Source organism: Trachinotus anak, unplaced genomic scaffold, assembly GCF_046630095.1.
Source record: "Trachinotus anak isolate AG129_WGS33_773 ecotype Australia unplaced genomic scaffold, CSIRO_AGI_Tana_v1 ptg000001l, whole genome shotgun sequence".
Taxonomy (NCBI): Eukaryota; Metazoa; Chordata; class Actinopteri; order Carangiformes; family Carangidae; genus Trachinotus; species Trachinotus anak.
In genome coordinates, this window is record NW_027273852.1 from 21,074,559 (window position 1) to 21,089,367 (window position 14,809).

The following is a 14,809-nucleotide window of genomic DNA, read 5'->3' on the forward strand; positions in this document are numbered from 1 at the left end:
ACTGTGGCAGGGTTGTTGGTGACAGACAGGCTTGTTTGAGTGTTTCTAAAACTGCTAATCTCTTTGGATTTTCACACACAACCGTCTCTAGAGTTTTTCCTCAGAATGGAGCCAACAACAAGAAAAAAAAAAACACTGTTTACAACTGTGGTGAGCAGAAAAGCTTCTCAGAATGAACAAGACATCGAACCTTGAGGTGGATGACTTAGATGACCGATGACTGATACACTGAGCATGTGTGAGCCGGTGTAAACAGGAAGCAGATTCTCTACTCTGCAGTTGGTTAGTTACAGAAAATGTTACGAATGAGGAAGTTGTTACGAATGTTACGAACGAGAGTTGTAGAGTTAAAATACAGAACTGAACTGAACAACAGCTGCTAGCAGAGACAACAAAGTCAGAAACACTTGTAATTTATGATTCATGTAGCTTTCAACACTGGTAGTCGAGGCTGATAAGACCCAATCAGGGAGCGACTGGGTGTGTCTACGTCATCATTTCCAAACGCCTCTGATTCTGTCCACAGTCCTGGGGTTTTCAAACTAAAACAGGTCCAGCAGAGTTTCTGAAAGTCTCAGTTTTAGGTGCTTGAAAACTCCTCAGTAGTGTGGATGGCAGGAGTAAACCTAGCAAAAGAGATGAGTTATAAAAACTAAAACGTAGAGGTGTGGATGCAGCCTGAGGCTGCAGAGGACACAGGCTCACCAACACTGGACAGTTGAAGACCCGGTCTGATGGATCTGGATTTCTGCTCGGGCAGCAGATGGTTGGGTCAGAGTTGAATCCGTGAACCTAACCTGCCTTGTGTGAACAGTCCAGGTGGTGGGTTAGGTTCCTAACCTGGGAATGTTTTCTTGACTCACTTTGGCCCCTTAACTCCAATCAGTCACGGTTTAAACACCACAGTCTATCTGAGTGTTGTTGCTGACCATGTTCATCCCTTTATAACCACAGTTACCATCTTCTAATGGCTGCTTCCAGCAGGATAATGCTCCATGTCACAAAGCTAAAGATGTCTCAAACTGGTTTTTATTAAACATGACAGTGAGTTCAGTTCAGTCTCCAGACCTGGATCCAGTAGAACACCTTTGGGATGTGTTAGAACAAGAGACTGGCAGCATGAATGTGCAGTCTCAGAGGAAAATTTCCAACATGTTGTTGGAACTACCTAGTGTTAGTGGGTGTTTCTGATAAATGTTCTCAATTTGCTGGAACAAAAGAAAAACATTTGATGGCATCACTTTGAGCTCTAGAATAAGATGATGGGGATTTTTCAGTGTTTTCTGATGTTTTACAATCTGCAGATTAATCAATCACAGCTCTAATAACAAACTGCTGCATCTTGAGGCAGTAAAACATTTATTATCCAGACTTTTAGTGTTGTTGCTGTGTCTGGAGAAAAACTTTCAGACTCAGAAAAAGTGGAACTTTTTTTTTTCTGTCCAGCCAGAGCAGCAGAAGTGACTTTGCTCTACTTGGATGTACTATTTTCTATTCTGTCCCTCCTTGGCCTCCATAGTTCCTTTCCTTGTCTTCATCTCCTTCCTGTTGCCAAGTAGGCCAGAAGTGATCTATAAATAGTCCCTGTGCTCGCCTCTGTGCTGCTGCTGCTCCTCTCTTCTGCTAAATTGTGAGACAGAGAGCGAGTCCTGTGCCAGAGTAGGAATGAGTAACCTGAGCACCACATACACCCACACTCTGCCTGGCCACTGACAGGGTGACGCAAACATACTCTAAACAGTGCGCACACACACACACACACACACACACACACACACGCTTATACAATGGACAAAGGCACAGGCGATTCAAATGAGTCCAGCAGCTGTGGTTGGTGGATACAAGCAGAGCAGGAGCTCTGGAAGGCTTAATGAAGAGAGTGAGAGCAAACCTTGGTCCTGTCTGTGATGATACCCAGACAAACAGTCACTCACATAACCAGTTCATGCAGGACCTGACCATCTATGAACCTAGCAGTCAACAGTAGACTCCTTCATACTAATGTCACGGCCTCTCTCTCTTACCTAAGGCTGCGCAGCTCTATGTCCTAAACCAATTACCAGTCCCTTCTGGGCCTCACTGAGGTTTAGATCTAATTAATCTGATAAAAATGCTTGACTTTCCACCGCCTTCTCTGGTTAGCTTAATTGTTTTAAAACCATTTTACTGCAAAGAGCAAAGGTTAATTATTTATTATTTTTTAAAATAACAAGGCTGATAACTTTGTCTTTGGGACTAAGTTTTGCAATCCATCTCACACATCAACCTTGTTGAGATCAAGTGAGACCATTCTTGAAATAAAGTGCCACAGGAATGACCGGGAAAACTGGGGCATTAGTTGCATTGTAGCACTTCCAGTTCCCAGTAGTCTCTAGGTGTCTTGAATGGGTTTTTGGTTAGATGGCTGAAATAAGTTCTGTGGTTAACACAAGCTCAAGACATTTTTCACATTTTATTCTACAACATAAAATAAATCAGTAAATACTCCAGTCCTGATTTCTTTAAGCTTTTACATCTGTTAAAATAGGCCTGACAAGTGTCTAAATGAGACGACAGAGGTTGTCGAGGACGTTAAATGTCATCACGCTGAACATGAAAACTGATCTACTCACCAGTCCACCTTTACAGCCTCGCTGTGTTTCTACTTGTACTTTTATCACTAACTTTGTCAGAGGAAAGGTTTTAGTTTTAGAGTAATCCTTATTACCTCATTGTCTGTTTTCTGAGTGTTCCAATAAAACAGATTTCAGGTAAACACTCAGAGAGACCAAATCCTGCAAGGTTGGATGGTGTGTCCAGGTGGGTGGGGTTTGAGGCATGGCTGAGAACAGTGACTGCTTTGTTGTGACATCACAAAGTTCCAGAAGTCCTGACGGCTGGTTTTCAGGCTCAGTTTCTGAATACAGGCTGTGTGCATTTCTCAGTGGACTGAGGCTTTGATACTTTCACAGTATTAATATAGAACCTAGACCTGCTTTATGATCAAAAACACATGGACATCTACCTTTAGACTATATGGGACCTTTAACAAACATATGACAATCCGCCTGTGGTAGAGGTATCAGAGGTCTGTATCCCTAATATAAGGCCTCCCTGTTTGGCCTTGGAGAAAAATCCCATCTTACTATTATTGCAACTTCCTGTGAGGACCCTCCACACATTCACATGTACACATGCAAGTCCTTGTTCCTGCTGCACCTACATATATCACATCCATAAACACATGTACAGTAGCTTGCCAAGAAGAAACCCATCCTAGTCTGGCAGCTTCACCCATGACTGATGAGACAAACTGCTGCGACTGCGAGTGGCTGCTCCGTAAAGACTGCTTACTTATGTGTCCTCAGTTTGAGTGGAGTGGCTGCTGAGAGAAGCCCACTGTCTCAGGAATCAGTCCATGCAGTCAGGTTCTGTTATACCTCCATTAGCAACTCATTTGTCATTCCTGAGTAAGACTGGAGCGTCTGTGGAGCCAGAACAATCCAGTCCTTTACAGACCACTGCTGAATCTCCCAATTTCTCCATTTCTCCCTCACTTCCCCACCACCTCCTCCACTCTCCTGCTGCCGTCTTGGCATATTGTCCTCTCTGTTGGGTGTAATTGTAACCCTGCACCCTTCCTCCTCCGACTCCCACCACATGCTAAAATTTCACCATGGTGATGGGAAAATTACAATCCAGTAGTTGGGAAGGGGTAATTCCTCTGTCTGTGATCTCCTTTGTGCAACTGGACCACATATGGGTAGTTATACATGTGTCAAGTGGGCTACAGGGCACGTTAAGTGATGTTGTTGAGGCCAGCAATTTACACACAATTACCTCAATTAGATTCAGCTTCAGCTTTGGACAGACAAGAATTCGACTTTGCATTGTTTCAATGCTGCAGTTACGATTTCTGCAAGTGAGGGTGAGACACAAACCGACTACTGCAACATTTAAAAGTCGAAATTTAAAGCCTTGTGTTCTTTTACAAGCTATCATCATCACATCACTTAAAATGAAAAGCAACTTTTGAATGCAAAAGCAAGTGGCAAATTTCCTGTTTAAGTACAGTCTCAGTACAACCCTCCAGAAGAGAAAAAAAGAAGTCTTTGCCTACGCTTTCTCAACAGGAAGTACAAGACATCTGAGCGGGCAAAACCCACAGCACTCTGAGGAAGGCATGTTTCTGCTTCTCATCCTTACCTATTTGAGTGTCATAAGAGCAAGGCAAATTAAATAAGCAAAAATTAGCAAGTGCAGATCCAACAAAAAGACTCAATCCACAGCTGATTCCAAAAAGTATTTATCCAAAAGAGTCAGCCTTACTTCCCATAAATGTAAGTCACAGTGTGTCGCCTCTTCCAACGCACAGGAGGATTCCCTACAGCGTCTCATCCTCAGCCCTGCCTAACTCAACATCTATCTGCTCTGGACTATTCTATATCACACTTGTAGTGCTATCCCACTGTCGTCGTGTGCAGCAGCAGCAGCAGCAGCAGCAGCAGAAGGCTCCGGCGTGCCATTAGCTCTGCTTTCAATCACAAGTTTATAAGCTCTCTTCAGCTGCAGCAGCACACCCTGAAAAGACAAAGAGGGGGGCCAAGAGTGGTGATAACAGGCTGAAAAGACTGTTATTCAACCTCACATATTTGAGCAACGTGCAGCCCGATTCTGATTCTACCAAATATTTTTGAGCTAATCCTCATCTACGGTGGCCCTGAGAGTTCAATGCACCGCACCTGAAGAGAACACATACAAAAAGACAAAACACAAAGAAATTCAGAAAACATCTTCATCGATTTGACAACACATGAGAAATGTTTCCAGGAGACAGAGAAAACAGGATGAACCCGGCTGGGAGGCACCTATTGTTCATTATTACAGCACAACCATGTGCACTTGTTATTCAATTGCTCTTAAAGTTATAATATGTAATTTTCCACATTAAAACACCCATGATCCCAGGCTATTTCATGATGTCGCCCAGCACTGTTGCATTGAAAAACAAGTCCATCACAGCGAGGTTCATCACTTTTTAATGTCCCCTGGAAACACTTCTGTTGTGTTGTGAGTATCTGCAGTGAGTTTGTGTATTTGGTTGTGTTGTCAGTATTTGCAGCACGTGTGTTGTAAAATTGATAAAGATGCTTTCTGAGTTTGTTTGCGTTTTGTCTGTTTGTCTGTTTTCTGAGTCGCAGTGAGTTGAGCTTTATTTATAATTCACTTAAATAAATAGAAAATAAAAAATGCACTTGAAACAACATGAGATGCTCTGTTCACTACATGAGAAATAAAGAGAGAGGTGTTTGATGCACATACGACAGAGTATCAAATTCCCTCCATTACTCTCAGGCTGACAACAGAGATCATCTCAGAACGTCTCATCTCTGCCTCAGCCATTCATCAATAAAAACAACAACTATTCACAGTTGCCAATATATTGATTTGCCATGATGGGTTTTATAAGTGGCCATCAACAACAGCGGACATCAGGCAGATAAACTGAAACGTTAGCTACAAATGGCGGCAATGATTTCAGATGCATCATGGACTGTACCTGCCAGAGGAAGAGACAGAGCAGCTACAGTTCACTTCTATCAGGAGTCAATCACTGTCCATGTTCACAAATGTTTAAGAGTCAGAATCTTTATTTTTCATCAATATTCTTCATTGCAAAGAAGATATTCCAAGTATTTCATGAGACAATCTTGATTTTCATAAAGTAGCTTGCCTGCTATTTATTTTCTCTAATGAGTTTATAATTACTTTATAAGTGTATCAATAAATTTGTTTGTAAAGCACCACCAGCGTAGCCCCAGAGTCTCTTTCCAGATATATTCAAAAGGCAAGACAGTAACAGAGTAACTAGGAGCGTGGTGAATGGCAACTGCAAAATACCACATTGTAGATCTAAATTTAGACAATCAGCTTTCTCCATGAAGGGCTGTCAACTGTGGAGCAGATTTACAACTCAAATCAATTTAACTCAAGATTTAAATTCCTCTACAACAAAGGTAAAGCAAAGCAAAGCTGTACCCATTTCTAGGTAATCATCACGTCATGTTCATTGTTTTTGTTTGACTGTTTGTCTGCTTGTTATGTTGTTGTTGTCTCTTTCTTGGCTGTGCATCTGTATGTGTTTAGCTAATTGTATCATATCATCAGTTGCTTTGTCTTGTTTCGTTTTTGCTGTCGTTGTCTCTTCTTAGGCTTCAAATCACAATCAATACATTTCACTATAGAATCCACTCCACTTTCATATCTGTAGTGTTTTGTGGTTTTATGACATGACATGTAAAAGCCAGACTACACTGTAACACTCTTTACCGTAAATGTACAGTAATTAACTGGCCGCAGATTTGCCTGCTAAATACTGTAAACACTATTTTTTTTACAGTTTCTTTCGGTATTTTAGAATTACAGTTTACTGTTCTACAGTTCACTGGAAATACATGTGCAGTTCTTTACTGTATTTTTATAAATTTACAACACAATATTGTTCACAGTTTTGTCAGTAAATTAATATATATTAATAGTATGTAACTGTATTTCAATCTACAGTATGTATTATGAATTTAAATAAATAAACTAAAAAAAACTTCTTCTGCCCAGTTTCATAATAAACAACATTCCATTTCTTCTGCTTTTTAAAGTGTTCACGCTGTGTTAATATGTTGTGAAGTTGGACATTTCTGCAAACTTGATGGTATTTCCTTCTAACGCCTCGTCTGCTTTGATTTACTGACATGTTTTCTTCTAGATATTTTTTTTTTTTTTACCAAAATTGAAACTAAATGGAAACAAAGAGCAGGCATGTCTGAGAACTTCACAGATGAGACATACTGTGTGGCATATGTGCCCCTTCAACTGAACCAGATGTCTTACACGCAGCATTGCCATGGAATCGGTCAATAAGGGACGAAAGATGTGGTTGCCTGTGGCAACCAAAGAACCAGTGAGATAGTGGACGGAGAGGGATGGACATAGACAATGTGATGGGCAAGCATACACATGCATAGCACACACACACACACGCACACATAGTCCAGAGCTGAGCAAACAACCCAGTGGAACAACACTCAGTGAGTCAGTGCCTGCATGATCCATTAGTAACTCTCAGCATGCACACACTCTCACAGAAAAAACCCACTGACCCACACAACAACAACTCGGAGTCCTTTGATAGCACAATGTCAACATGCTAAGCACACTGATACAGTTACAGTAGAAGTGCATTATGGTGGCAGTATGAACTCATTTGAGTGCATCGAGTAGTCTGCCATATAGAGTTGGGCAGAACAGATTCGGTCTGTCTGGGCCCTGTGCCAGCCCTTCAATATATGTACATGTCTGCAGTCAGTGTGTATATCATCATGACTCACATCAGCCCGACTTTTATCCACTTTAAAACTCCTGCCGTAACTTCAGAGGCGACAGGTGAGTCAGTGTGTGCATGGAAAAATCAACTTACAATAAACAGTCCTCCAGGAAATTTCAACAAACATCAGCTGGATCTGTGTTTACACTAATACTCTATATTACATCACCCTTTAACCTGGCTCTTGATTGAGTACAGGGTAATAATGCTGTAAAACTGACAGAAAATCAATCACAACTTTTATAATCCATTATTTATCATCTATGAATTAATCTATTGAAAACGTGACTGAGGCATTCACTGAGAATGTATTGTTGCAGCCCTGCAGCATATCCTCTAGGCAGCACTACACTACACTGGTTGGGGAATTTGCATAAGAAAGGTATGACCAGCCATCCCTCTGCCCCCAATCTCTAAATATACCCCCATGCTGAATAATGCAGGTGGGGTGGAGTGGAGCAGTCAATAATTAAGTGGTTCCATTGGTGTGGGAGGATGGCACTCATTTACCGTGTAAAAGATAAGTGGGCCAAGAGAGCTTAGGTGTCAGAGGTAAGAACTGGCACAGCATCATCTTACTTAGCCCTACGTGTCAAATACATGAGGGCTGCAGCAGTTTGTTAACCCACTGTTTTATTTGTGAAACACAAGTTATTATTTAATCTGATTTAAATCTTCCTCACTAATACTGTATATACTTAATATCATGTAATGTAAAACTTAAGTTTAGGTTGTATAAAGAGTCAGAAAAACATATTATATAAAGGTAGATGTCCATGTGTTTTTGATTATAAAGCAGGTCTAGGTTCTATATTAATACTGTGAAAGTATCAAAGCCTCAGTCCACAGAGAAATGCACACAGCCTGTATTCAGAAACTGAGCCTTAAAACCAGCCGTCAGGACTTCTGGAACTTTGTGATGTCACAACAAAGCAGTCATCACTCTCAGCCATGCCCCAAGCCCCGCCCACCTGGACACACCATCCAACCTTGCAGGATTTGGTTTCTCTGAGTGTTTACCAGAAATCTGCTATATTTTTATTGGATCACTCAGAAAACAGTCAGCCAATCAGAAGAGAGGCTCAGATCCTCTCTTCCGATTGGCTGACTGACCTGTTGTTACTAGAGCTCCAGAGAGAAGCCTGAGAGAGGAGATGTAAAACTACACTGAGATGGTTTTTGGTTCTTAAAACCTCAAATATATTTTCTTATGGAGATCAGCACTTCAAATAAAACACAGTTAAAGTGTAAAATATGGGACCTTTAAATCTATTTTAATTTTAAGGTCCCATATTTTACACATTTCCTGTTATAATTAAAATTACAATGACATTTGAAAAGAAACAATATTCTGCATTGCAAGAAAGATTAACTAAAAAAAACAGGTACAGGTATCTGTGAGATAGACAGCATAGACTAACCTATTAATGGGTTCAAATCAAATAAATTTGGGGCTGCAACTAATTATTTTATTATTGATTAATCAGGCAATTATTCTTCTTATTTTATTTAATAGATTAATTAATCATTTAGTCTATAAATTATTTTTTTTTAAAACCCAGATGCCTCAATGTGCCTGTTTTGTCTAACAGTCGAAAACCCAAATTGTAAAAAATTCACTGTCACGTTTGACCAACAAAAACAAGAAATCCTTAAACTATGGAAGCTGAAATCTGAATTTTTGTTTGAAATACAACAAACAATGAACTGATTATCAAAATAGCTGTAGATTACTTTTCTGTTGATCAACTAATCGATTAATCATTGCAACTCTAAATGAGTAGTGGTTAGGTTGTAGGCCACTACTCTGAAGGTAAACATATAAACTTTTTCATATCAAAGCAACAGGTTCCAGTGAGTTTTGTTAAATTACAATATTTTCTTTGTCACACTTGTGCAGAAAATGTCTGTCTGTAGTGTCTATAAAGATGAAGAGCCCTGCAGTCTTATTATGCATGAGCCAACATGAGAAGTAAAGACCACCAATGCTGTCAGTGGCACATCTCCGCTGAATGGCCCAGCCAGCAGGTAGGTCAGATAAATACAGCGCTCTGGAGCTGCTACAGCGAATCAGTGCCTTACTCAGGGCGACCCCAGTTTTATGTTTGCTCACTGATCATCTAGCTGAAAGGCTGAAAGGGACCCCCCCCCTCCCCCACACCCCCCAAATCAACAAGCCACCCAGGCACCAGTGAAATCCAAATCCAGACATCCATGTAAGTAAAAGACAGACAAAGACCCGGAGGTGTCTTACCTTGCTCCTGATCTGCCCTGAGGTGGACACTTTCCGGATGAGTTTCTGGGGGCCTTCCTGCTCTGCCTCGCTGTCGGAGGACTCGTCTGCAGCGCCCGAGCCGGCGACAGCGCCCACCACATGGGCATGGATCCCCGCCGCGGACGCCGGCCCTTTCTCCGGCTCCTGTCGAGGGGAAGGATAAAACCAATCGGGGTTAGCCTTCGCCCGCTCCGCCGCTCCCTTCCTCTCCTGGAGGCGAGAGCTGCTCAGCGGCTGAGAAGCGGCTCTCCTCGCTGTCATTTCTGTGTCTCTGTGATGAAGGCGGCCGTGTTTTCTGGAGTGTGTGTGGGCTGGTAAACGCATAGGGGATGTAGCATGTCGTGGTACAGTGCGGATGGGCTCAACAGCATATAAACCCACCCCCCTCGCCCCGGTCCCTGCTTGGCTGATGGTTATGGCTCCAGCCTACACAGCCAGTCCAGGCGAGAGACCGCCTCATCCACTCCGTCAACCGGTGGACATGTCCGTGGCATGGCAGGCCCTAGCGGCTGGTTTACACAAACACTGCGTCCAAGCAGCGACACACAGTAAAATAAGCACAAACTACTCTGATTTCATTTAGACAACCTGCAGCGGAGCTAAAAAAGGAGGCGGTAAGCATTAAAAATAATATCACAATAAATCAATAAAATTCTGAGCTCAGGGAAGTGATCAAATGTAGATTATCACTGACACTATAACCAAGAACAAGTTTACACTCATCGCATTATAATCTATTTCTACATTCTGTTAAGATGTGACATAAGAAATATATGCATGCAGGAATAGACTGTACAGTCTGAAGACGAGAAGTCAAGTCTTTGGATTTGCTTGAACAAATTATATATTTAAAAAATCACTGTATAATTATATTTTTACAAGATACTTATTTACTATTTCAGTCATAATAAGTAAATCTTGGACTATACTATAAATGTATTTGACGTGACAGAGTTCACATTAATTTCCATTCAGCGGGCAAGACGAAATAGGATTTTTATCAGGAAATGGGCAGGGAAGAGAAGAGAAGAGTCCTTACTCTCATCTGAGAACACACACCACCGACCACGAAGTGCTGCCCATTAAATCCAAGGAAATCGAATTACTCATGAATCTGGACTAATTTATGTATAAACTGCCTAAATACCGTCAGTGCTTTTGTGTTTTGTTTAACACAACCAGCTCTTATAAAGTGCCATTGAAACTGGTGGCAGAGCGGTAGTCCACCACTCAAATCACGACAAAAGAAGAGAAAACACCGGACGACCACGGAGAGGATGAAACACCTCCGAAGTGTGAGAAGAGGTCAGCACAAACTCCACTGACACATGGCCACAGTACAATAACAGGTCTAATTGTTTTCTGTCTTTGGGGAAACCGAGCAGACTCGTATTGAAATGAGAAGCGGATAAAAAAGTCTCCAGTGTTGAATTGTTACTAACCAGTTCCTCCCAGGCAGGGCTGCGGGTGTAATGGTAGACATCCTCCATAGTCCCAGACCTCTGTGTCCGCTCCGGGGAGAAAAGAACCGAAACCAGGGGAAAGCGGAGGAATTCACGGCTGCCTCGCTGCCCTCACTCCGCTCATATGCGCGCTGGACAGATGGGCTTTCACTCGCCTAGTCCTGCCTCCACTACTACTACCAGCAGCCTCCGCCGCGGCGCCCCCTCCCCTGCTCCGTCTCCCTCCGCTGCGGCTCCCTCCCGGCCGGGCCCGTCAGCGCGCCACGTGACAAATGTCAAACCCGCTGACACGCGCGCACGGTTCGTCTCGAGGGGAAGATCCGGAGCTCGTGAGGCTATATGTGCGCGCGTGCATGTGAGTGGGTCCAATGGGAATGTGAGTGGAGTGTAAATGACGTCATCGATTTATCCACTGTCTTTCTTTCACTGTGTAATTAATAAGATTTGCCCAGTGACTCCTCATATTATTCAGGCTAGTGTCTATTCACAGAGCACTTTCTTTGAACGTAAAGACCAACAAATATTTATTTATTTATTTATTTATTCTGATAATTCTTTTTGAGTTTTTAGACGGTCGGGCTGTAGATGATCTTTTACAATAACAGTTATTATTCTATTCTATTCTATTCTATTCTATTCTATTCAACCGTAATAATAATAATAATAATAATAACAACAACAATAATAATAATAATAATAATAATAATAATAATAATAATAATAATAATAATAATAATAATAATAATAATAATAATAATTATTATTATTATTATTATTTGTAGTAGTAGTATTATTTGGGGGATCTGAGTCATGATTATATTTATAGCATAATAGATGTATTTAGAGAACGGGTGGGGTTAGAGGGAGGCAGATAATAAAACAGAACAATTGAAATCATGTAAAATATAAACATGAAGATCATAACATAGAGATCAGCACCTCTTTGGAAAGAGAATTGGTCCATGATATAGCCTATGAGACTGCTGGGTTGATTTTAGCATAAGATCGTTCCACTGTTCACACATAAAAGAAATCTAACACAAACATATACTTGCATAAAGTGTCAGTATTACAAATAATTATGTTATTTTAGGAATTCTTTACCTAGGCCTAAATAGTGTCTCTATATTATTTTTAATCTTGAAGGGGCTGCAGTGGTTCACCCACACAGAAAGCTATAGTTTAAAATCAAACGTATACAGAATATATTAAAAATATATCATAAAAAACATTTATTCGACTATTTAATTCCTTACATATAATACAACGCTTAATATTTCCAGTCACAAAACGATGTTATTAATGTAAAATATAAGTCGGAACGAACGGGACGCTTGTCAACAAACCACTACGGAAGACTTTAGTTCCGGACCACTTCGTCCCTGTTTTATTATCTTCCCTCTCCGACAAAATGAGTTGACAGTGGTTATGAAATTGGAATTAGGCCGGGCAGGACATAACTAGATAAGAAGCTTGTGGACTTTATTTCATACTATGTTTTGTGCGGTAACAGAATAGTTGAAATATGCACAACCAGATTTTGTGTCGCGGCACAGCAGCGGCCGTCGCTGCGAGGAGGATGCGGAATATTATGGGTTGTGTCCTGGGAAGAGACGGCTGGATGTGGAGAACACATGAGGTCAAACTTCTCAACACGTCCTCAGGTAACCCGCCCCTTACAGTCAGTTACAACAGAGGTAGAGAGCACATCTTAACATTATTTTCAGTCGGAAACACTACAGTCTTTTCTGTTTCCAATTCATTTCTGTGCATGTTAATCTAGCTAGCTAGCTAGATAATTAGCTATTACTTATGGACAGCAGTGAAACTGTGGTTGCTAGGTTATAATATGCTGGTGATACGTGTTTTCTAGCTGAACACAATGAGATGACAAGTGTGTGATTAACATCTGACGAGACTTTGAACTGGAAATGTGGACAACACGTTTACATAGCTAATAGGTGAAAGGTTAAAAGCAGGTGTTCCACCATGTCAAGTCATTTTACCTCCATTTAAAACATGTACATTTAGCTAAATTAGATTCAAAGAACATGTGTTTTGTCTGTGCAACTCTCTGATAAGCTGTTATTAATGTCTTTATTAATGGTTAATAAATTATTTATCTTCATTCATCTCAGCTGAAGGACATCTGGACCAAAATACATTTATAAACTGCTTATTTACATTTACAACTGTAACTGAGAGGGAGAAGAAAACTTAAAATAAACTGTGTAGGTTGTTTGACAACACTTTCTGCCGATTTGAAGACATTTCCAATTTGTATAGAGTGGGGTGCACAATATTTTTTTCATATTAATTAGTATTATTACATACTGCATCTATACAACAATAATGGTTTTAACTTGTGTTGTACAAAAAGAGCAAGCATATGTTTGATTGCCATGTTTGTTTGGTTAAGAACCTGTTGCATTGTGGTAAACAAAGGGTATCTTTGTCTGTTGGCTTTTCTAACAGCAGCATTTTGACTTGTCACAGTAGGAAAAGCAAAGGTGGTACTTTTTCTATTCAAGTGTCCCAGTGAGCTAGTAACAGTGAGACAATGTACATTACCAGGACCCTGAAACTAAAGTAGCTAAATAGAATAAGGGGATTTAAAAGCTTATTGAAAACAGCAGTAAATCCAGTCAGACACCCTGAAGAGGTTTTCAAAGTTAACATTTTTTTTTAAAGAAAAACAGATGAATGCAAAAGTCTCAAATCTAAAGATGATGGTTGCATCAGAGGAACAAACTGGAGCTATTCATCAGCAAGCAGTCAATTAGCCATCTGTGTTTTTGTGTTGTTACTGTGTCAGAGCCATGGCTAACACCAATAAAAGTGAAGTTATCATTAGAATCTGATAATGCACTGTCCTGATTATCACTGGAACTGTCTGTGAGAGACGCTCATGTATTGGTTATTACATCTTTTTGCAGGTGACACAGTAAAGATCGGAGAGATCACCTACAAACTCAAAACACCTCAGAACCCAGAACTTGTTCCTGTCAAACACAGTAAGCATTTTCTATCTTACAGACGCTTGTACAGAATATTTGTCTGCATGAAATGAGAAGAAGGTGACGGCAACTGGTAAAACAAAAGTTATTAAAACTGTGTTTTGTTTGGGTTCCTTAGTTTCAGACTCACTACCCCAGACAGTGGCTCAGCACCTTCGATGGATTATGCAGAAAGACCTTTTAGGCCAGGATGTGTTTCTCATTGGTCCGCCAGGACCCCTGAGACGTTCCATAGCGATGCAGTACCTTGTGAGTACACACAAAACACACACACAGCATGTGAAAATGCTTATGAATATGAAGTTTATGTAAAACTATGATAAACGTATTACAAACGCAGTCTTAAATATGAATTAAATAGTTTATAAGTGCTATTGGACACACTATGTTGACAGAGTTGTATAAATGTGTGCAAAAGTGTTTATTGTAAAGAAATAAAAAATTTTGAATTGAATGAAATTCATTGAATGAAAGTCCTTAATTTAGTGTCTGTTATATTCCAGTCATTGTGGATGTTTCCTTTAAATCTTTTCAACATGTACAGATTCTTCTTGCAGCGTAGATTTGGTTGGACAATGTCTCACTCTTATCTTTGTTTTCTAACATCTATTCATATTAATACACTTTTTCTGGTAAATGATCTTAATGATAATTTTATAGAAACAGGCAGCAGATCAGTGCATGTAACAAAGTT

The 14,809-nt window shown here is 40.5% G+C and overlaps 2 protein-coding genes across 14 annotated transcripts in view; one reads left to right on the top strand and one right to left on the bottom strand.

Annotated features, from left to right (window-relative positions):
- Window positions 1-11,246, bottom strand: part of dgkh (diacylglycerol kinase, eta) — a 61,681-nt gene extending 50,435 nt beyond the window's left edge. For 3 of the 11 annotated variants that reach the window (XM_071484111.1, XM_071484077.1, XM_071484093.1), the window contains exon 1: window positions 9,615-10,272. In XM_071484111.1, coding sequence (XP_071340212.1) covers window positions 9,615-9,959 — 345 coding nt within the window. In that variant the 5' untranslated portion in view covers window positions 9,960-10,272. Of the gene's footprint in view, window positions 1-9,614; window positions 10,275-11,077 lie in introns of those variants that run through there. The other 8 variants (XM_071484084.1, XM_071484120.1, XM_071484068.1 and 5 more) reach the window with 7 other exon arrangements.
- A 749-nt stretch (window positions 11,247-11,995) lies between these two features.
- Window positions 11,996-14,809, top strand: part of vwa8 (von Willebrand factor A domain containing 8) — an 81,008-nt gene continuing 78,194 nt past the window's right edge. For all 3 annotated transcript variants that reach the window (XR_011691739.1, XR_011691741.1, XM_071484144.1), the window contains exons 1-3: window positions 11,996-12,762; window positions 14,035-14,112; window positions 14,234-14,364. Coding sequence is in view for 1 of the 3 variants with exons in the window: in XM_071484144.1 (XP_071340245.1) it covers window positions 12,624-12,762; window positions 14,035-14,112; window positions 14,234-14,364 (348 nt within the window). In the remaining 2 variants the exon portion in view is untranslated. The remainder of the gene's footprint in view (window positions 12,763-14,034; window positions 14,113-14,233; window positions 14,365-14,809) is intronic.